This window comes from Micrasema longulum, unplaced genomic scaffold, assembly GCF_059751315.1.
Source record: "Micrasema longulum isolate JH-2025_06_02 unplaced genomic scaffold, ASM5975131v1 h1tg000026l, whole genome shotgun sequence".
Classification (NCBI taxonomy): Eukaryota; Metazoa; Arthropoda; class Insecta; order Trichoptera; family Brachycentridae; genus Micrasema; species Micrasema longulum.
The window spans coordinates 636,634-659,761 of NW_028277233.1; the positions used below are offsets into that span (position 1 = coordinate 636,634).

At 30.6% G+C, this 23,128-nt stretch overlaps 3 protein-coding genes across 5 annotated transcripts; 2 read left to right on the forward strand and 1 right to left on the reverse strand.

The window, feature by feature from the left end:
• The first annotated feature begins 1,929 nt into the window (after positions 1-1,929).
• Dok (docking protein homolog) lies at positions 1,930-15,430 on the forward strand. The gene is made up of 2 exons (XM_088223767.1): positions 1,930-2,134; positions 2,244-15,430. Exons 1-2 carry the CDS (start codon positions 2,054-2,056, stop codon positions 3,804-3,806), a joined length of 1,644 nt encoding a protein of 547 aa, XP_088079893.1. The 5' UTR covers positions 1,930-2,053; the 3' UTR covers positions 3,807-15,430.
• Positions 14,350-21,266, reverse strand: LOC148285525 (DNL-type zinc finger protein-like). The gene is made up of 2 exons (XM_088223778.1): positions 20,704-21,266; positions 14,350-15,430 (listed from the first exon to the last, which is right to left on the reverse strand). The coding sequence occupies exon 2, from the start codon at positions 15,126-15,128 to the stop codon at positions 14,619-14,621; it is 510 nt and encodes a 169-aa protein (XP_088079904.1). The 5' UTR covers positions 15,129-15,430; positions 20,704-21,266; the 3' UTR covers positions 14,350-14,618.
• LOC148285526 (uncharacterized) lies at positions 15,431-20,618 on the forward strand. 3 transcript variants are annotated; one of them, XR_015821896.1, is made up of 4 exons: positions 15,431-16,369; positions 16,467-16,710; positions 17,282-17,415; positions 17,502-20,617. XR_015821896.1 is itself a non-coding variant. In XM_088223787.1 (3 exons), the coding sequence occupies exons 2-3, from the start codon at positions 16,683-16,685 to the stop codon at positions 17,786-17,788; spliced, it is 315 nt and encodes a 104-aa protein (XP_088079913.1). In that variant the 5' UTR covers positions 15,499-16,369; positions 16,467-16,682; the 3' UTR covers positions 17,789-20,611. The 3 variants fall into 3 exon arrangements, 1 of the variants encoding a protein (XP_088079913.1); XR_015821895.1 differs by having other exon boundaries at positions 15,446-16,369; positions 17,119-17,415; positions 17,502-20,618; XM_088223787.1 differs by lacking the exon at positions 17,282-17,415 and having other exon boundaries at positions 15,499-16,369; positions 17,502-20,611.
• Positions 21,267-23,128: the final 1,862 nt, after the last annotated feature.

Below are 23,128 nucleotides of genomic sequence, written 5' to 3' on the forward strand. Positions count from 1 at the left end.
CTCGGCTGGAAGGCAGCTTCCGATTAGTACGGAGTAGTCGGATTCCATGAGGTTTGCTACGTAGCGTGGTTGGCTACCTTATACACTTACTTTACTTCAACTCCTCAACTTCGACTCTGGACTTTTTCCAAGTGTCGCTGCATCGTCTCCGTGACCGAGGGTACTATCGCGTAGACCCGACTCACTTTCTCGACGGTGCTTTTGGCTGCGTTCTGACTGTCCCGACTCTCATGTTCCGATTGTCCTTCTGACGGTTGGGGTGGTTTTATAACGCCCAAGTAAGGATCTCTTTCCTTTTCCCTCTCACTTATCACTTTAATTCGTTGTCTCTTATCAACACTCATTCACGACTACCTTTTTAATATTAAAATATAAAATATGATGTTTTTCTTTTCATTTTTTACAAAACTGAATTAAAGTAAATTTAGACAATCATATAGTATTTCTAATATAAAATACTATGAATTAAAATAAACATGCACTAAACTTAGAAAACTAAATCAATAAACTAATTTATACCTATCAAGATCAAAGAAGGAAATATTATATTGGGAATGGTTAGCCTCCTAGTGTAGTAATTGACGCGTTCGCCTGCCATACATGAGGTTCTAGGTTTTATTTCTGGCAAGGTGTGTGTGAAATATTGATTTTAAATGAGATTCTATGCTGCTATATTTTGTAATTCCTGAACTGAGACCTGAAACGTAAAACTGCCCATCTTACCTTTATACTTATTATGAATAACCGCTGGTACATTGTGATATGCAGATGCAGCGCTTTATGTACTGAGGGCGTGGATTAAAAAATTCTGGCGCAAAAGTTTATTAGAGATTATGAATATATGTCAAAAGTTTGAATAATCGGCGCGCGTACATAAGAAGATGTATGAATTTCAAGAAAAAGAGTTTTGTTTTTATGACTGATGAATTAGTTTTGGGTTTTTTTTCATTAAAAATATGATGTATTAAATATATGATTTCCCCAGTGAAAAACGTTATTCAATATTTATTGTTATAATGTTGTATTTTCAAAAGAAAGGGTTCTGGAAATCCGAATAGTTCGCCGCTCGGTCATTCGAATTTAACCCAAGGTATACTGAATCGTTTTTGACTTTAACAATATACGGAGTGATAAATTGTATTTAGTAACGGCTCAGGTAAATATGTATGTATAGCTTATTTCAATGGGGGTTTATCGCTTAATTTTATGAAAGATATTCGAACAGCAATTATTAAAATTTGGTAAATGGTGTAATAATGTTCATTAAAAAAATGTTTTTAAAAATTCCAACGTAGCTCGTTGCTGAAAAAAAAAGTCGAAAATCAACATCTCCAACACATATGTTTTTACTTAATTCACATTAAACTGACAAAAATATTTTTTTAACAAATCTGTAATGACGAAACGTGCGATTTGTTAGTGTAAGTTGTTTAATATATTGTAAAATTTAATTAATCTTATAACAAAAAATTAAGTTATATTAATTTTGAAATTATAACTATTTTCAACAAAAAAACATTAATTTTTAAATTATAAAAAAATTTAAACTACAAAAAAATATTTAGTATTACGGAATGTTAATGCACGTAGATTTTTTAATTAAATGAAATTGTTTGACCACAACGTGCTACCGCTAGTGCGACGATTGTGGTAAATTATAAAAGTAATTGAAATAATCGTCTTCACACGGCAATGCGTTGATTCATTTTTTTATGTAATCGTAAAATATTACGGAGCAAATACCCTAAAACAATGAATCACAATAAATCGTACGTCTGTTCTGTAAACCTATGTTACCTGTTTTTGGCCGATGTTATTATGTTTTGGCAGAAGGACCTAGTAAGAAAAAAAACCGTAAAGGTATTAGGCATAACATTTTTGAACGTGGTCTGGTTGTCTTTGTTTCGTAACTTTGTCAGTCTTTAAAAAATATTATTCTGTGGTTCAAAATGGAAGTAGTGTGATGTCGCGGTAATATTTCAGATTTTGGTTATTCATATAAATATAAAAATAATAAAAGTTATAATGTGTTTTGAAATATAAATTAATCAGTATGGATCAAGACGATCCAGTTTTTACTGGACACCTTCAATTCCCGCCCCATGGAAATGTTCTTAACAAAATTACAAAAAAAGTAAGTGACTAATTCAATATGGTATGTCGTATTGTTATGTTGCATATTTTCACATGTTTTTTTTATGAGTTCCGTTTTTTAAATTATCTAATAAAATATGTTATTTCAGAAATCGTGGCAGCAGAAGTACTGTATGCTATTTAATTCTAGTAAACAAGGGATAGAAAGGCTCGAAGTTTACGATAATGAAGAAGATGTGACAACTTGTTCCTGTCAGAGAATTATAACGTTAGAAAACTGCATAAAGATAGCGCGTACACCCCCAAACAATATTACAATTGTTACTAAAACATTCACTCAACACCTCTCTGCCTTATCTGATAGTGAGTCACGGCGTTGGGTAACTGCTTTGCAGTCTGTAGCGTTCAAAGAAGATATTTCAAAGCGAGTGAGCATTGATGAGGACAACGATCTCTACTGCTCTTCCGGGGAAGGAATATTTTCTGTTAAGCTGTGCTCTTCGGAAGCTTCTGTAAAGTGTGGCTTCGAGCCTACTGACTATATTCTCCTCATCACCGCGTCAGGAATAGAACTTAAGAGTCTCAAAGACAATAAGCATTGTGCGAAATGGCCTTTTAAATATATCAGGCGCTATGGTTACCGTGTCAATAAGTTTTCATTCGAAGGAGGCCGAAGGTGCGAAACGGGTGAAGGAACTTTTCATTTCGAACATTCTAATGAACAAGAAATATTCCGGTGTGTGTCTTCAAAAATTAAGTCCATGAAAAAGAAAATGAGAGGCGAGTCATTGCCACACCTGGACTGCGGAGACCAATTTAGCGCCGCTCTCAGTATGGAACCTCGCTCCAGAAGTCCTTTACCACTGTCAGCTCGATCTGAAGAACTTACGTTTAGTTCTATCTCTATAAAATCCTCTTCTACTACTCATTTATCGTTTGACTCTCAATCTCCCTTGATCGACAGCTCTCCCAAACCTCCTGTCAGGCCCAAACCTGCCAAGCCTCCTCGGAAACATATATTCACAGTAGCTAAAGACAAGCACGAAAAAGATTTCTCTGGAGAAAATATAGATTTAGGGAGATATAAACATTTTGTTAATTACGAACCAGTGAGTGCAATGAAGAGTACAAATGAGGTGGCTACTGTTCCACCCTACGATGAAGTAGAGGTTAGGAGTGAAGCTTGGAAGTCCAGGGGAATTAATGACATAGATCATGTCGAGTTTACTCCGCAATCACCGGTAGCTAATAACAATAATTGTTTAAGAATAATTTCACGATCTCAAGATAACTTGGATTCCTGTGGTTCTGGAGAAACCTCAAAAATCATAGTTTTACCTAGTACTGAAATTGATCCGAGAGACGCAAGCTATGATAGACTTCAACATTTTGGCTCTACTAGCAAAAATAAAAGATCAGATGGGTACAATATGGTGTTAACACGACCGCCGATATACTCCACTCACTCGAAAGAGACCTGGAATGACTATGACGAAGTGGAGAGTGTTATGCAGTCTGTTCGTTTGGCCGATGACTCCTATATGGGTTATGGAATGTTAAGGAAACCGAGCATACCAGGACCTCAAGTCCCCAATAAGAATAAACCTGCCTCTGTCTCTTCCGCTAATGAGAAGTCTACTTACACCGACGTTGATCATTGCTACCAAAACGGTGGTGAATATGCTCTCGTCAGCAAGCCAAGAAGGGTTTAGTGGCTATAAAAGTGTGTTTTACTGAAGCATTTAACATAGGTTAGTATATAAAATTGTACATATTTATATCAATCAGGTTATCACTTTATTATTTTAAGGAATGTGTTTATTTTTATCTTGAATCTGGAGTGCCTTTTTAGTAGTGAATTAAAATATTTCTAATGCCTTAATGCATTGATAACATAATGTCTGCCAACTAAAAAAAATAGTACACCTGCCAAAGTAATAAATAAATCATCATATTTGATATTTAGAATTGTGACTTAAATTTTAAAATGAAAATATTCTATTCTAAAAGCTACAATAATCATAATGACACTTCCCATACGTATTCAATAATTTTTGAAACTATATTATCCCTAACAGTAACTGCAATAGCCATAAAAATCGTGAAATGTTTTTGAAAACTATCCCCGCAAATAAAAAAAAATAAGCAACAACTATTCGTTACCCTACCTGCGAGTTTCACCTTACGGTTATATAATTTAGGTCCTTCATGCATGCATTTCATACAAACTATGAATTTGAAATTAATGCGTAGGTTTTATATTTTTGTCATTGTTTCTATTTGACCGCAACTTATTTGATTTCATGGAAAATTCAGAAAAAACTAAATCCCTGTCACAGTGCACAGTGCCTCCTGCAACCATATGGCGACAGAGCTTTAGTATGGATTTTCAAATCAATAATTTCATCAATTTAGCCTAACATACTCAGCAGATCTACAACACACAATTCAGGCCCTTCAGACATTTCACACAAAATATAGGAGACGGTTAGCGCACAAGTTACATAACCCAAAAAAGGTATAACAGACTTAACTATCGAAAGTGAGTTCCTCACTATGCGTTTTATAAACCAAAAATGGTTGAACCCACCCTTTCTCAATTGTGTTGGTGTTTATTCATGGCACTGGTCACACCACTACCAATTTGGACACCCTATATGTCTTAATTTTGAACTGAATTATTTCATATTTGCCCTCATATATTATGCATTCCCTCAAATATGTGACTTATTTTGCGTATATTATTAGTGAAGAATTTTAAAATTGCCAAATGGGTTATTTTATTTTTAAAAATACAAAAATACTTTGTAAATCTAATTAATATTTCTTTTTTTATTAAGTGCCTTAACATTACACTACATAATATATTATCCCAATCTATCTTACTGGGTTTCTCCAGGGTATGCTCGGTTTAAAGACTAGAAGGGATGTGTATCTAACTACATATTTCTTTATATTGTTTTGCGATGTGACAATCCTAAAATTATGCAGAGCATTAGTTTTATGTTCTGGATAGACTGTTCCACATTCCAATATTTAGGACCAACCTGCCATGGTTATGCCTGTTGGAAAGGCTACCTCTATGTTGATCAATATTACTTTGAACATTGTTTTTTTTCACATCTCTAAGGGAGTTTTAGATGCATTTTTCTATAGTTCTTTTAACATTTTCTAAAGATATTATATATGTGTTTTATTTTTACACATATCTGATTTTTTAATTGTTTGTATGAATGAATAAATAAATTGAAATTATGTACATTATTATAAAAATATTCTATCTTAATGATAGATCATTCCTAGCCACGAGTTTTCAATGGTTTCTTTAAATGTCTGCCATCTTGATAACCTTCCACTCCTGTAAAATATTGCCAAAATAAAAATACGCTAGTGTTTACAAGTATATTTCTATACTTTAAAGATGTTGTTAATATTGTCCAGTTGTCGTATTTACCTTATCATATTTTAGTGCAGCTCTTATAGCATTAATGTGTCTTAGTTAATATATTGGTTTTTTAATTACAGCAGAGTATTCAATAGTAAACTGTTATCATGTAATGTCCGTTTTTGTCAAATCTGTCACAGTAACTCTGTATGCGAGAGTTAAACTACGATAACTCCAAATATGATGAAATTGAATTGAGAGTAATAATGCGCCAAACTATAGAGGAGCCCAAACGTAGGAAAACCATTCTATGACTATTAAGTATTAAGTTAGCTACAGTTCGCAGCAAAACAATGGGCCGTACTCGGGTCGAGAATTGCCAAATTGATATTAATTTGCATTATAATTACTTTTAAATATGTACCTGTGTTTTTATTATTGCAGGCTTATTCCAATTTATTTTTCTATATTTCGCCTATATTTATTTTATAAAACTGAAAATACATGTGTGTTAATTTTTTTATTTATTTTATTCACAATATATTTATGTTACACTTATTGAGACACAAATCCCAACTCCATTAAACCAAAGTCCTGTGTTGTTTGTTTGTTTGTCCGTCACATATCCAAAATGGCAAGTCGTAGCGGCCTAAAATTTGGACATGTCATTCTAGATGCGATTTCTAGGTCAACGGTGCTATTTTCAAATTTGAATCGACCTCTTTCCGATACAGACTCAAACTTTTTAACAATAAATCGTAGAGACATGAAATTTAGAATAAACATGTAAAATGCCATTTCTAGATCAACCGCGCTATTTTCGAGCCAAACTTTGACTCGATCTCTATTCGAACTTTTTAACGGTAAATTCTGGAAACGGGAAATTGTGAATCAACGTGTAAATTACCAATTTCTAGATCAATCATTCTATTTTCGAGTAAAATTTTTAATGGTAGGTTGAAGATACGCGAAATCAAAAATGTATTTATTTATTGTGTATTCAGTTAATTGGTAAAATTCCGTATTAAATTTAGTAAGGTATCCAAAATAAAACACTTGTATTAGATTTTAATTCCACTTTATTTTTTAAATTTTACAAAACGAAACACGTCACATTATACGCTCTTGTATATATATTTTTAAAAATAGAATTAAAATCCAATAAGAGTGTTTTATTTTGGATACCTTAGCAAATTCAAAATTAACATTTGAAATGCAATTTCTAAGTCAACTGTGCTATTAACGAGCCAAATTTAACTCGACCTCTACTCAATAAATTCAATAAAAATAACAAAAGACTCAAAACTCTTTTTAACGGTAAATTACAGAAATGTTTCATTTATACAAAAAATCTAAATTACAATTTTCATTTAGAGGAAAATTTAACTCATCTTCTACTCGACACACACTCAAACTTTATAATGGTGAATTATGGAGATATGAAATTTAGAATCAACGTGTAAAATGCCATTTCCGAATGAACTGCGATGTTTTTTTTAAAACCAAATTTGACTCGACCTCTACTCGATAGAGTCGAACTTCAACGGTAAGTTGTGGAAATGCGGAATTTGGAATCAACTTGTAAAATGCCGTTTTCAAATCAGCATTGCGGTTTTACAGCAAAATTTAACTCGGTCTCTACTCTCGAATATGACTCTTCTTCATTTCATCTACTTGGCAGTGCCTGAATATACTTTTCGATTTTGTCAAGAAACATTTAGACGTACTCAAAATAATGTTGATTTTTTGATATATTAAAAAATTTGGTTTGGATTTCACTCATGTGGGATTAAAATAGAAAGGCAAAGTAAATTGCTGTTTTTGGGTTTATATTTTAAAGAAAATACAATAATGTTTTCAGCACAGAAATCAGGGTGGCTTGAAAACACAGGAGGTGACAAAACAACACGCTAAACATACAATATTTTAATTCAAATGAATTTTAAGAAAAAAAGTAACAAATTTATTAATACATATATTTAAATAAACATAGATGCTAGTATTCCAAATGCAGGAGAAATTTTAGACTTTATAAAGCTTTTGATACTGCACCTAAATATTGAAACCATGGTTAAAAAATTAAATAATATCTGAGTAAAATTTATCAAATCATACCTAATATATCGGAAATAATATACAAATAAAAAAAAGCATAGTCTATACAAAAATGAAATTTTAGAGTACCACAAGTTAGTATTAATTTTTGGTCCACTGTTATATACATAATATATTAATGACTTATCATTGTACATTTTTCAGAACAAATGTATGCCAATAACATAGGACTGTTTTATAATAAATCAAACTGACACATTAACCTAACAAAGGTATAAGCAATAACCTAACTACCTTATATAAAGTTACCTTGTGGAGACATTTTGTGGATTGTTTTAAACGTGTCAACGACCCGGTTTTAATAAAGTCATTTTTATCGAAATGCAAGAAGCAAACCTTCAAGTGAATAGACGGAGACCAATTAATTCCTCGCCCAATTAATGTAATCTATTGTTGCCGCATATTGTCATCTTTAGGATTGCTAAAAGTAGTACCTACATATTAACACATATTTTTCACTTGAATTAAAATTAACATTATTTTACTTTTCATTTTCAATCGTTCTAATCATTACTGTTTTTTTTTTTTAATGTATATAAATAGGCGTTCCAGGTTTTAGGACATTATATGGATGCCTAGTGCGGCCCTGACATATTGCCCGTAATCAACTGCCATTATCAACAGTAAACATACTTTAATTCACAAATTTATCGCCTAAATTGAGAAAAAATAGTATCTTAAGTAAATATGTTGATATAAGGAAAGTTTTAAGCAATATAATTCACATGTCGGAACAAAAAATAACAAAAATCAATGGAAATCAAAGGTAATCAATTACCTGTGAAAACTGACTCCTTTAACACCTTTGACGCTCCTACTGCCCTAACCAAACATACTGCAATTCACCGTTGTCAATTTTTATTTATTTTAATGTAAATATCCAAGTTATTTACAAACAAAGCCAAGCACAGCGACAAAAACGTCCATCACGACCGTTACGCACCTGTTGTCAAACAAAACAAAATAGCCGCCAGCAGAGTGAAGTGCCGCTAACCAAAAACGCTTCCGTTCTATGAAACATAGCGATAGGGTTTCTCTATAGTTAGGCGCATTATTACTCTGAGGTTATTACTATGTCGAAACCAAATTTTTCATCATTAAAATAGCATTAACTTCTTATTTCTTTAACAATTCAGATTTTTTTAATTGTAACACCACACCACATTAGAGATAAAGGAAAGTAAGAAAACATATAGTATTAAGAAAAGTAAGAAAAAAATTATAAATAATTTCTTCTACCGAAAAATATTACTGTATTACTTAGAAATACCTTTTACCTACTTTTTTTCAAAAATTCGTAAAATAAAGTTTGCTATTTCCTTTAAAAAACTATTTTACTGTTGGTTTATCAAAATTATAAACTAATTTTGTATGACAATAAATTCATGAAAATTAAAACCTATTACTGATGTATATGCATTTTAACGTTTTCTTATTTAAAAAACATTAAACTATATTATACGTACAAAAAATATTTTTATCGTTAATAAATAACACTTATTTTTTACTAATTATAAAAGAGTGGTTTTTTTATCATGGATGAAAAAAATTGTTTTCCCATACAAAATTTGATGTTGTACTATAAGTATATTTAAGGGTAAACAAATGTATCTCTATTTTGAGCATCAAAAATATTTAAAAACAAAAAAGAAAATATTATAGCATTAAGGACACATAAAAATTAATATATAATTGAAAACAAATTAACTTGAAAGCCCCTCATTGATGCCCCTCACCAGATGTTTAAAGCATAAAAAAATCACTAATTTGTTTCTTTAAAAGTTGTTTTTTTGGAGATACTGTAGTTTACCTCTCGCAAACAGAACTGTTTTGTTAGATTTTACAGAACGCTGTTAAGAAGAAATACTCATTTGATCTTTTAAAAGTAAACCAATTTCGTACTAAATTTAAAAATGTGTTCTCTGCTCTTGATTTATTTTGAATTTTTTGTTTCCTAACATCTGTTGTATTTTTAGCTGAATTTCTAGCAGTGAGTGTTACTGTAATAGAGAAAATATGTATTTAATGTAATAAGTATTTAAATATTGCTGTGTTAATCTTAAACATTGCCAAAATAAATGCATTTTAAATTTGAGATTCAGAGGAATTTTTGCCAATATAGTATACTGTCCATCCGTTTTTAAGTATAAATATTTCTGAAATTATATTACATCTGAAAAAAAACAGCTTTTGTTTGTGTTTTTCATATGAGAGCTATTTTATTTGTAAAATTTTTTTTTTGCTCGATTCGGTATATTCTCATATTATTGAGGTATAGGTAAAAATAATTTTTTATCAGCTTCAGATTATCATAGCTTTATATTTATATAGTCACCTCCTTTCAATGTTTTTTTTTATTTTTATATAAAGCCTTTTTCTATTAAGTTTTTTCAATGGAATGAGAAATGAACTGTATTTAAAATACTTTTTATAAAATACTTTTGAAAATAAGTAAACAGCCATAATATTTTTTTAGACAAAGATTGTTGCCTTCAGAAAAAAAAATGTATTATATTGTAATTCTATGTCCTTATATGTTAAAAATATACTTACTAGTTCTTAATGAAATGTGAAATTTGCGCACTATTTAAATTTCTAATGCAATCCAAATGTTAACAAATTACAACAGGGATGGAGAATACCTTAAATAAGGGAATATGGAAGTCAAGACATTTACAGGGCTTATGACCTGTCATTGGCTGGTTTAAGTGGCCACTTTACACACTGTGTAACATTCACCATTTTGCCTATGTTTGAACATCCATATTTCTTCAATTCTTCCATCTGTTGATTTAAGTGAAGTTAAAGAGCTGAAACCTTTATTGTTCTGACTTCCTTGTATTGTATATTGCCTTGACTTCCATATTCCCTTATTTAAGGTATTCTCCATCCCTGTTGTAATTTGTTAATCTTAATGACCCCCGAGGGGGTGAAATCCAGTCTTTTGTCTATGAACATTTGGACAAACTCAAATATTGCAATCCAAATGTGTTTTACAAATAATTTGTAGATACATTTCAAATAAAATATTTGCAATTTCAGTGCAATATTTACAAAAATAATTATACTGAAATTAGAGAAGAAAACAGAAAATATATCGTTTTCAGCTCATCAAATACCACTGTGAATCCTGAAGTATCCCAAATATCAAACAGTGGGGTTAAAAATAGTAATTATTTCATAATCACTTTCAGTATTTTGTATTAACTGATGTTTTACAACCACATAACATATATAACTGTTTAATTACCAATTACAATGTACAAATTCAAAAATGTTCGTTGCTGTAATAAAAATACAATATACTGATTTTGTATTTCAATGTCCTTTAAAATGTTCCAGTATCATTTATGTTCAATTACATGTGCCTTTATTGTACGACTGAAAATCATTTAGTTTACATAACATAGTTTAATGTATGTGATATTTTTTGTATTGTAAAATAAGAGATATAAATGTAACATACATAAGATCCGTGTGCTCCATTCCTTTATATATATTTTTTAATGAGCAAAATTGTCCGAAAAGTAATTTGTTTATAAAATTATTTATTTTATTGTTAACAATTCTTTGATAAGAAAAACATTTTATGAAAATTTGTACTGCGCTATATTACATATTATAATATAAAATCTTGTTACTATACCTTAATACACAGCTAATGAAATCTACAATTAGTATTGTTTTAAAACATCAAAAGCTTGATCATAAATAAGTAGGTAAATCTTATACTTCATTAGATAAATATGCCCATTTCAAAAATTCATTACGCCGTCCACTACACAATATATGATTATTAAAAATCTCAAGTAAGTAAATATTTAAAAAATAAAACCAGTAATATGTGAATGCACAATCATTTTTGTTACCGTCTAGTTGTAATATATTATGTTATGACAATAATTATTGCATTATCACGTAATTTAAAGATTCTTGCGCAGCTAATTTTTCCTAATATTATATCATACTAAAAAATCATTATCATAAAATGTGTAAATTTATTAATAACAATATTGTTTTTTTTTAAAAATGTTTTTAAGAAATAATTGAGGGTTAAAAGCAAAACCGCCACTGTCCGTGATGACTGTTTTTGGTAAGACCAACAAAACCAGAAGCGAAAAGACTTTATTTTAAATTCAATAAGCTACAATTGATTTAAAGCTCAATGTGCACATTGAACTTTAAAGAAATACTCTTTGCCACTAGTTTTGTCATGGACAGTGGTGTTTTTGCTTTTAACCTCCTCAATATTTTAGGTATACATACAACCTGTAATGATCATTTTAAGGATTGGAATGTTCTTTCCGCGTTTACCTCTTTTTTTAAATATTTACTTTCAGTGTTGCCGTGATAGATATATTCTTTATAAATAAATTTATGTATCTAAACGGTATAATCTTTATACCTAAAGTGATACTTACATAATATACAAAGTAAAGGTGATTTCATGATCTTAAAAGCTATAAAATTAGTGCCATATCTTAAAAAATAAGACCATTGAAAAAAATCATATCCAAAGTTTTATTCAATGTCTTATTTTATATTTTTGAAAGATATGTTATGTGCCATCTTGCAGTTATGTGAAACTTCCATAATATTCATGTTAAGTCAAAAAAATAATAATTGGATTTGGAATATCTGGCACATAATTGAAATAAAATATTTTAGGACTTCTGTCCTATTAAGGATACACCTTGCGTACTTAGATTTAGTAGTGATTAGTTTTGTACATATGGGTTTGATTAAATAATATCTAGCATGTAACAGTCGGCAATATTTGACTGTTGCCCGCTAGTAATAATCATTGTATGTGTAATATGATTGTTGGTGCTCCAATTAAATATACATTATTTTTAAAACACTTTTTTTGTTCTAATAAATCCACTATTAGCGGTGTTAAAATCTTGAGTGTGAATATTATATGGAAAGATAGAGAAAGGAGTCACAGAGATCATTTTCAGATTTATGTTTGTGTATTTTTAAATGTAGTTCATGAAATCTATGTTAAAGATTGATATTAAATAATTGGAGGGGCCTCTCCCGGAACTTGTTTAAATTTTCATACAATGCACTTTAGTAAGTTGAAAATAGATATTCCTATTTTAAAGCTAAGTTCCATAGTCACAACATTAGCATTAGTGTGGAAAATTCTTCACTCATAAATACTATCAGAAACTAATATGATTTATGATCATTTTATTTTATTCTTTTTTATTTGTTCTGATTTTGTTTTTATTATTATCTTCAGTGGAAGAAAGTTAAAGTCCACTGAATACAATTCCAAGATAAATATTCGATAAAACCTTGCATAAAACAAAAGCAAGGTACAAGTTGCAACCATAAAAAGAAATATATATATATACATATGATTCATGTGCTGTAATTCCTTTATTTAAAAGAAAATCATGCAAATGGGGAAAATAAAATAATTTGTTTTCTTAGAATACCAGCATCACTTGGATAACTTACCAGAGGTATGAGGTGGATTAAGTAAAAATCTGTTGCTTAAATTATATTCAGAACGCTGTTATCAAATCAATTTATTTTATATAAATTAAAAAAATATTGGTCAAAGTCACAGATCAAAAAAAAGAAAACAATGTAATTTGATGTTAAACTGCTAAATATATTTTCACAGCGGAGCAAGAATTTATTTTTGTCCCCTTTTGAATACGTTTTTTTTAAATGGCGTATTTACAACCTTGAACAATGTATTTTCTTTTTAGGACTTTTTTTTTAGATTTATCAATAAAAGAGTACTTGCTCCCCACTCAGCAGCCTGGCTCTTTAAACACCTGGACTTGGAAAGCGAGAACTATATTTATAGGGACCTATCACAAGACCAACACAGGTCGCAGTGACATCAGGGGTAAATACAACTACATAGGTAACAAAATCACAATTTTTGAGTTGACGAATAAAAACATATATTTGTTTCTTTCTCCATGAATGCCCTAAATAGGACAAGTCATGATGCATTTATATATTATGATTTGAATGCAAATGGGGAAAATAAGAACAGCATTCATGATGGAGGATACAAAAATGTGTTTTTCATTAGCTCAAAAATACTGATTTTTAAGTTACCGTATTAATAACCCCAAGATATGTACAATAATATATAAGCATAAATATATTTATTTTGCGTTATTTCCTGATACAGTTTGTTTCTGGTCCTGACTAGCTAGAAATTTCCCATGTTAAAGTGGAACCATTTATTGCAATATGAAATTAAATCACGAAATATGCCTCAATTTACTAAGGAATAATACTAAATAGTGATAAATGGCACGCTTTTTACATTCGCTCTACACTAGCTCCTTTATTTATAAATAAAAGAAATGGCACGTTTGAAAACGGTGTTAATTATTGTGTGGCTGTGATGTCACACTAATCTACATACATATGATACAAGACTTGATATATGTATCTCTCTTATTTTTTAAATGGTGAAGTTGTATTTTTGTAATCTTTAAATGGACATTTTCACATCAGATTTGAAAAGTAAAATTTGTATAACTAAGCTGGATATTAATACAAAAAATATTTATTAACGATTTTTAACTTATTTTGCTACAACAGGGCTGAAATATGTTTATTTTTATAAATCATGGAAAAGAAACTATTAAACGGAACTTCAAATGTTTGAACTTCACAATATTCTGTCTTTTGCCTGTAGTAACCCAATGTTACATCGCCGCGCGCCAAGGAATTATTTACCAGTCATTTAAAATAAATTTAACAAAAACACTCAAAAAGTTATAGTAATTTATTTGTATAATACTTTAATATGTTAATGTTTTAAATAAGTCACGGAGATGTTTAATTTCTGTCTGGGCAGATACAGAATACAGTTCTGTTTGTGGACTAAAACCAGAAACCTAGATGAATGTTTTCGACTCGATGGCTACTCTGATAAAAATCCTGAAAAAGGAAATCGAGTGAATGCAAATCTGCCTCATAGTACAGTAATATTGAATTGTGATGAAGATATTTGTAATCTGTCTCACGAGAACTTCTGACATCAATCCTTAGAATTTTTCAAAGTGTTTTCTGTTAAAAGGGAAACTTTTTGATCCTTCATCTGTCGGACTGTTTCCTTTGCCAATATTTGTAAATCTTCTGATGTTATTTTAAGTACACTTTCACCTTTGGCTTTTAAAATATCCTCAATATTTTTTTTACCATTTAAATCAGTAAACCAGTTCAAATTGTCCGCTATAAGATGATTATTTTGACAGCCGTCACACTTTACGATCACCACACCTTTGGTATATGCCACTTTAGATATAAGTTTAACGTTTCTACAATTACATTTCAAGCATGTATAACACAGCTGAAACTTTTCATTGTGGTAGTGTTCCGTTTCTAGTGGTTTAGGAGTGATAGGTAATGTAGACATATATTTCACATTTACGCTGAAGAATAACTGGCTGTTGCCTCCCTGTCGTCCATTTGAAAGAATGTTCGGTTTAGAAGTAATTGCAGGAAACGATATACGTGTTAATATATGGCGTAAGTTGCGTAAATACATGTTAAAAGTTATTTAAATTCCTGTACCTCTTGATATTTAAAATGTTTATATTACAAAAATGGACCCGATGATATACGGTTGGAAATTATAACCCATGTAAATTATGATGCAACAAATAGTTTATTTCATTTGATAATAACGATGAATTGTCTCAATCTTGACTGATCTCCAAAGGATATATCCAAATAGTGGAGCACAATAACAAAACAATGTTTACGAGTTCAATGTTGTACAGTTATAATTTCAATTGCAGATATTGTGGTTATGTTATTTAGTCTGTGATGATTGTGAACTGGAAACCACTGGGGTGACAGTCCCTATTGCGAAGTGTTTTACCCCCCTTGTGTTGGTAGTCATGGAGTTTTACCCCCCTTGTGTTGGTAGTAATGGAATTGGTAGTATCGCATCGCTATTTCGAGTAAGCGCTACGCACTTGCTACGTACGAGCGCTGATGTCGCATCATGACGTCACACAGTTAGAAAAAGCAAATGGCGCATGTGTGAAAAACGGTTTAAATTTAAAACCTGTGTTAATCTTAAATCTAGGGCGTGCGTGTCCTGTTTTCGTTATTTTTTCGGTTTGTGTCAGTCTTCTCACCTTTTCTCTTCTATTAAAAGCAAAAAGCGCGTGTGAAAAATGGTTTAAATTTAAAACGTGTGTTAACCTTAAATCTACGGCGTGCGTGTGTCTTCTCACCTTTTCTCTTCTATTTTTCTCGCCTGTGATAATTATAACAATGTCAAAAAAGTGTTGTATGCTTTCTTGCCATGTATCCGGGGACATCGTCAAACTATATCGCTTTGCCAAAATTAGACACATCACATAGTAGAATTCGCTATGCATTTCGCGTATGTCAAAGACATTTTCAGGCAAAGTTCATTGAGGGAAACTGTAGGCTACTTCCTGAAGCAGCACCGGCTTTATTTACTGAAGAACATATAGCCAAGGAAGCAAAAATAAAAATTTTAAATACCACAAAACTGCGCTAATTTTGTCCCTTGCTTTGTTAAAAAACTCTCCCAAGGGTTACATACTCGTGCAGAAAATTTTTGCATCGCCTTCAAGACGAACCTTAAATAGACTATTTGGAGGATTGAGTTTCCGAACAGGAATAAATGCAAACACAAGAGCATTTTTATAAAATATTAATTAATAATTTCGCTGTCACCATAACTATCTTTTGGTGTGAAAAATGAAGGACTCCAAAGGCTTCTCGATTTTGGAATTGAGAAAAAGCCAGGTTTGTTTTTAAAAAAAAATTTAGTATTGCAAACAAATTATTTAGTTCCATTTGTAATGTCATAATTTTGAGAATATATATTTTTTTCTTATTTCAGATTTGCGGACCATGCCCTGGTTTTTATGATAAGGGAGATTTTTTATGATATTGCTTACTATTTCTGTGAAGGGACAACTCCTGCCATTCAGTTAAATGTATTCGGGAAGTGTACGCTGCTGTTTCAGACACTGGTTTTATTATTAAGGCCAGTATATGTGACCAAGGTGCAACGAATGTTGGAGCACTTAAATATTTAAGAGAAGAAACACGAAGAATGTATTTGATTAATGGGAAAGATTATGGTAATAATTATTTTTAATATTTTATTAATAAAAACCTTTGCATTTATACGTCAATCATGAAATTAATATTAGTTAGAAAACAAGGTTCTGGTATTCAAAATTACCCATCATCAAATGTTAACATAAACTTGCAAAGGTTTGTATTTACACCTAATGATGGGTGATGAATTCTGAATACCCAAGACTTGTGTACTAACTAATATTAAACTCGTATGTGGTGTATAAATACAAAGTGTTTTTTATTTAAAATTAATTCTACAAATTAATTTCTAAAACGGTAGATAGAATTATTTTTATTTCCTTAGTTTATAAATGCAAAATTACATTCAGATTTTCTTTACAAATATTTTAAATAATACTACTTCAGTTTTATATTATGTTTAATGTTTTATTGAAATTTGTTTGCAGATGAAACATTTTTTGAAATATGTAGTCATAAGGTTTTTATAATTTATGACCTCCCCCATTTGATAAAGGGGTTAAAAAATAATTTTCTCAATAAAAATACATCAACTGAGGCTAAAATTTCAAGTTGTAATGATTTAATTTTTGTGTATGAACGGGACGCAAGGATTGGAGATGTGAGGTTATTGAAATCAATACACGATGCACACATTATACCTGATAAAATCCGAAAAATGAAAGTAAGCAACTGAGTGTTGAATGAAAGGACGGTTGCTGCTCTTCGTTTTGCTGCAGAATTTAGTATGTATCTAAATGTGCCGGATGAGATCAAAATATGAATTAAAAATATTTAGTCTTTAATAAATACTTGTTTTTTTCTATTTCAGAGTCATCACCCAAAAAATTAAGTTTGTTAGCCACCAGTGATGTCGTCTTATTCTTCGACAAACTCTCCGACAGTACAAATGGTGCTACCAACTTTTCCAAGGGTAAAATGAGATACATTACTACACCGCAGTCTACACACCATGCATTTTGGATTGATGCTATTAACAAATTGAAGAAAATGAAATTTGAATTCAGGAAGAGAGACGATTGTACCATCTCTAAAAAACTATATTTTGACCATCAAAGGTGTTCAAGGGCTCTGGGCAGACTTGCATCAGGCTGGTAATAAAAAACTAGTTCTGCGACGTCTCAACCAAGATCCATTGGAAAACTTTTTTGGTACAATAAGAATGTACAATGGAAAGAATGTGAATCCAACATGCAGAGACTTTGTCAACACTTTTAAGTCTGCACTTATTAGTAATTTTTTGTCGTCACACTCTCCGACACTTAACTGTGAAGACGATAGAGGGCGCATGATACTAAACCTGAAAGAGTTTTTAAGTTTCTCTCGTGATGGTCCCACATTACTTTCAGAACCTGAGCTCAATAATGAATCTAGGATGTCATTATCTAGTTTGTCAATAGCAGAATGCAATAGCATTACTGTGCATGATGTATCTATTTTACGCTCTCAACAGGAGAGAAGTAAAGTTGGAGCCCATGGATATTCTGCTGGTTGGATTTGTCGTAGATTGTTAAGTGACAATATTTGTGAGGCCTGCAAACAATCCCTTACTCAGTCAGAAGCTTCAATTCATCACAAATATGTATTGTTGAGAGAGAGAACTGGTTATTATTTAAAATTAGCATATAATAGCCTTCTGAATTTATTTACAAGGTGGATTGAAATTATTAATGGGTATTTAAATAATCCAAATAATCTTATTCAATCAAATATCCATAAAAACTTGCAGTATATAATAGAGGAAAATTTAAATTTTGAGTGGTTATAAATGTAATAAAAGTAAAATTTGTAAAGCTGATTTTTAAATTACAACTATTCAATTAGACACAGGAAATAAATACAATATTGTCAGGAAAATATGATTCTATTTAGAATGTAAGTAATTTTAGAAGTAATTTTACTTGATTCGAATCTAAATGTTTTACAAAAATTGGCTGTTGTAAAAAGCAAAAAATATTAATCATTAATTTGTATTTTAAAATCATTAATTTGTATTTAAGTAACTGTTATTTATTTACTCTTGCATATAAATACAGATGGTTTTTATCACATATTTTTAAATAAACAATTCTTATTGACCTATTTATTTATTTATTGTTGCAAAATGAATATGTTATGTATTTGTATAGCTAAAATACAGTATTTCTTTTAAATATGGACCTTTATTGTTCACATCATTATTGCAAATTAAATATGTTATGTCTTTTTTTAGCTAACATACAGTATTTCTTTTAAATATGGACTTCACTTTATTTGTTCAGTACACAAAATATGACATTTTTGCTTTTAATGTGCAATAAGTAGATATTATTTTAATAAGTAGCATTAAGCTGTTGCAATTATATTCTGAGATAAGAGCTATTCTAGCATTTTTAAATTTTTCTGTAATCATAACTTCCAGAAAGAAATTTTGATGTGAAAAGGGGCTAATTATTTTGAAATTTTTTGTATTATATAAAGTTGATGTATTCTGAACTGGGAGTATGTGCACATTCCGTTATACTAGGATCCCTATTGATTTTCTGATCCCACTTGGAGCAAGATCCCACGGTATTGGTTGATATAGATTTTTATCCACATCTGTCAACAGTCATATATCTTTTAACAAGATATTATTATGGTATCAATAAAATAAATAGTCCAGAGATTGATTCTCAAAGTGTATTCCTTGTTCATTGATAGGAATAAGTCTAGTGTTCTCCTTAAAAATATTGTTTTTGTTGGTTACAATATTTTTGCGATTATGTCTCGATAATACAATACACTAAATACAAAATATAACAACCGTTTACAAGTGAACAATACAACACTGTTCTTTCCCAGGATCCAAGTGGAATTATTGTATTGTCCCAGAATATTGTCTTTTGTGGTTGATGCTGTTTATTAGACAATATTTTCATATCTTTTATATTGTACTCCTGTAAATGGAACTTTAAGCTATGCATTAAAACATGCAGGATCCCGCTAATACGAGGATTTCACTGGATTGAATTTTTTTCATTCTGCAAAAACCTAGATTGAAAATCAGCTGCAGGGTTGGAAGCCCTAATCTGAACCACGACACATTATTTTTCTTTTATGCGTTTTAAAGTTGTATCAAATTTAATTTAAATGTAATGTTTTATTCTGAATAAAGACTAAAATATATACATTAAAACTATAAACATGTTATATAAGTATATATATATATATATAGAATTCAAATAAGTTTAGCTCTTCAGAAAGTATTGTATTCCAATGTTATCTTTTTTTGTTGCATAAATCTGTATTATATCAACATAAATATATCCATATATGTATTGAAGCGTTCAATTGGCATGTTTTTCTTTCCAGAACTTAAAATAAAAATTGTCATGTTTAAGTATGTGTTCCATGTTGGCGTTTTTTTATTCAACTTAACACTGAATCAAAGTTAACAACGTAAACTAAATTATTAAAAAAATCATGTTCCATATAAAGTGTCTTTTTTTTCATCTCCTCTGTCTTCAAAGCCTCTTTACCATTAATGATCAGTGTTAGGGCAAGTTTGCTTTATAAAAGTTTGTTGTTAAATGTGGTGAATTCACTTTTAAATCACAAAAAAGGAAACTAAGATTTTTTATTAAATTTTATGGGTTGGCAATCAATTCCCAAAACTCATTATTTTCGAAATGCAGAATCATTAATGATAGAGAAGCTTTAATTCCTTCATAATATAAACTTGTAGTTTGATCAGTAGTAATAATTAAAAATCCGTGGTAAAAGTAACAATTTGGAAAAAAAGTGAATACTTCTGATTTTTAACTATTACTCATGATCAAGCTATGAGCTGTAAAAACTTTTAGGGAAAGTTTTGAATTTCCCGCGGATTTTTTTTTCGATGGATATAAGCGCCAACGTGAAATAGCGCAAATACAAAATTTGACCAATAGGAATGTGTTATTATACCTAAACGTCAATAAGTTGTTACGGCGCCGTAGTACTAAGTGGCAGATCTGAACTAGTAATAGTTCTACATTATCTCTGCTGGAAACCAAAGATTACTGGGAACTGTGATGGTGATGTTATTACAGAAATTGCTGATAAATAATAAAGTCTATGTAAGATGTAAGCAGAGATTATACACATACGGATGTAAGTCAGCCAAAGACTACAACAAGCGCGGGGCGCCAAAAGTATCAAGAAACGTCATGAATTGACAATAGACAATAGATAATTATTTTTCTTCTTCGTTTTAGGCTTTTTCACGAACAGGGATCAGTGATAAAAAAAAGCACATAATAGGTAGGGGAGACTTGATGCAAGCAACACTTTTCAACTTTGTGTTTATATCCTCCGCATGCTTACTGTTATGAGATTATTTGTTGTTTCTTAACATAGATATATATTACTTAGTTTTTCCCCTCTATGTATGAGTTTTAAGGACTAGGTGGTTTTTGAAAAAAAATAATGCAAATGATGGCATTTGTACAACCATCTCGATCCTCAGGGAAAATGACAATTGTAACATGGTAAAAAAAAACGAATAATACCAAAAGTGTCATTATTTATAGTTTTCAATTCTAACTGCGTCAAATACAGGAAATGAAAAAAAAAATACAACGAACATAGCTCAGTTCATAATTAGTGCAAGCTACGTGAGACCACAGTAGGCACTCTAAATACTGCGCTCACTTTTCATTTGTCTTAGTGTTTGAAAGTTGCTTAGCAAACACCAAACAGAAATATGCAATTACTAGGTTTTTTTTAAAATGCAGATAGAAGCGTCTTGCAGCATAAAGGCCCTGACATTGGTGGTTTTTCTCTGTCTCTCTATGTCCTGGTCATTGTTACAATCATCAGTCAAACTGTGTTGTCAAACAAAGAAATAATTAATATTTTAAAGTTCTTTAAATGTAAAAACTGCTAACTGTTGAAGTACTGCTTAAAACAATGATTCAACTAAATTTAAATAGAAAATTAACTGAATAAAACCATTTCTATCACTTTTTATATCAATGCTAGGTAATCCCCTTACATTTTCCCTCATAAGTTAGACAAAGATAAAAATACATTTCCTATATTGTCATGAAATTCTATGGTTATGATTTATTATTCTCCAATATTATATATTTGAAAATAACCGAGAATCACCATTCACCAATACTAACTAATTCATTTCATAAATATATCATTCATTATATACTTATGTACGATAAATAAGCAGTTTTTTAACAATCAACAGATGGCAACCCAAGTTTTTTGGGGAAAAAAACAAGGAAATGTATAGAAATCAGTAGAATTTCAATAGAGTTGGATGGATTACTCCCAAAACCGGTAGATCTACCGAAAAATCTGTAGTATTGGCAACGTTTGTAGTTATAAATGGTATTAAGTTGTAATATATGTATAGTGTTTGTAATATTAAATACAAACACACTACTTGTATAAAGTACTAACACTTGTAAATATTAAACTAAGTAAGGAAACCCGGGGCGGAACGAGGTAGCGTTGCTTTAATTGCAATTAGTGAGAGGTTGAAATGAATAACATAATTATTTGTCAATTTTTACGTTTATTTACTTATTTAACCACGAATAGTCTCTAAAAAATAAGAAATTTACCATTCTGCCCCCCCGGGGCACAATAGGAAATGAACCTGGGACACAAAGGGGAACTCGTCCCTATTATACAATACAATATAATTATAAATAAAAATAAAAAAAAATAGATACATGAAAAAATAAACTAAATAACGATATTTTACATTTCTCATATGTGATCTGTGCTAATAATTTATTAATTATTGGCACATTGGAGAATAAATCCGCACGCAACATGTGTACCTAATTTTTGCAAACGCTACAAGAACACCGGCCTTCATTAACTGAACTTTTGTCAGATCTGGTTTTCAATACTTTTTTTTCCGTTTAAATACTAGTTTTTATCGTATTCTTTCTTCTTTTGCATTCTTGGTATTTTTACCCTTTTAATACATTCTTATAAATTATTCCTATAAGTTGAGGCGGTGAAAATTGATAGGAGCATTTATTTTGTGTTTTTACAGAATCTCATTAAGCAGAATTAAAAAATCAATACTGCTACTTTGTTGAAACCCATAGCGCGTGCTCCAGAAGTTGCTTCTAGTTTCGTTAGACTTAAATTAGGGTGACGCGACGCTTCGTAAAACCTTTAATCCAGTCTTCTTCCGCTGTTTCCAAAGTTCTGTTGAAAATATTAAGCCAAATATGTTAGTATTAGAAATGTTTGTAAAAGGCAGATTTGCCGTTTATGTTAATAAAATAAAATTATGTCTGTCGTTATTATTTTCTGCTAGCGGGTAAACCAGTTGAGGAAAGTGATGTGTGAGTAAAAACCAAACGTCAGAGAAAAAGTATAATTTATTTTCGAGTGTGCACGTTATATACCGCTCTCGCTACGTGCCCCACCATTCACTCCGCCGTATGCCGTGCGGAGAGA

What these genes read in the sequence shown, in the direction of transcription:
- Dok (XM_088223767.1), top strand. Translation starts at nt 2,054, where the DNA reads ATGGATCAAGACGATCCAGTTTTTACTGGACACCTTCAATTCCCGCCC. An exon ending in TTAACAAAATTACAAAAAAA is followed by an intron (nt 2,135 to 2,243) that starts GTAAGTGACTAA and finishes ATGTTATTTCAG; the next exon opens with AAATCGTGGCAGCAGAAGTA.
- LOC148285525 (XM_088223778.1), bottom strand. Translation starts at nt 15,128, where the DNA reads ATGTATTTACGCAACTTACGCCATATATTAACACGTATATCGTTTCCT.
- LOC148285526 (XM_088223787.1), top strand. Translation starts at nt 16,683, where the DNA reads ATGTATTTGATTAATGGGAAAGATTATG. An exon ending in GATTAATGGGAAAGATTATG is followed by an intron (nt 16,711 to 17,501) that starts GTAATAATTATT and finishes TTTCTATTTCAG; the next exon opens with AGTCATCACCCAAAAAATTA.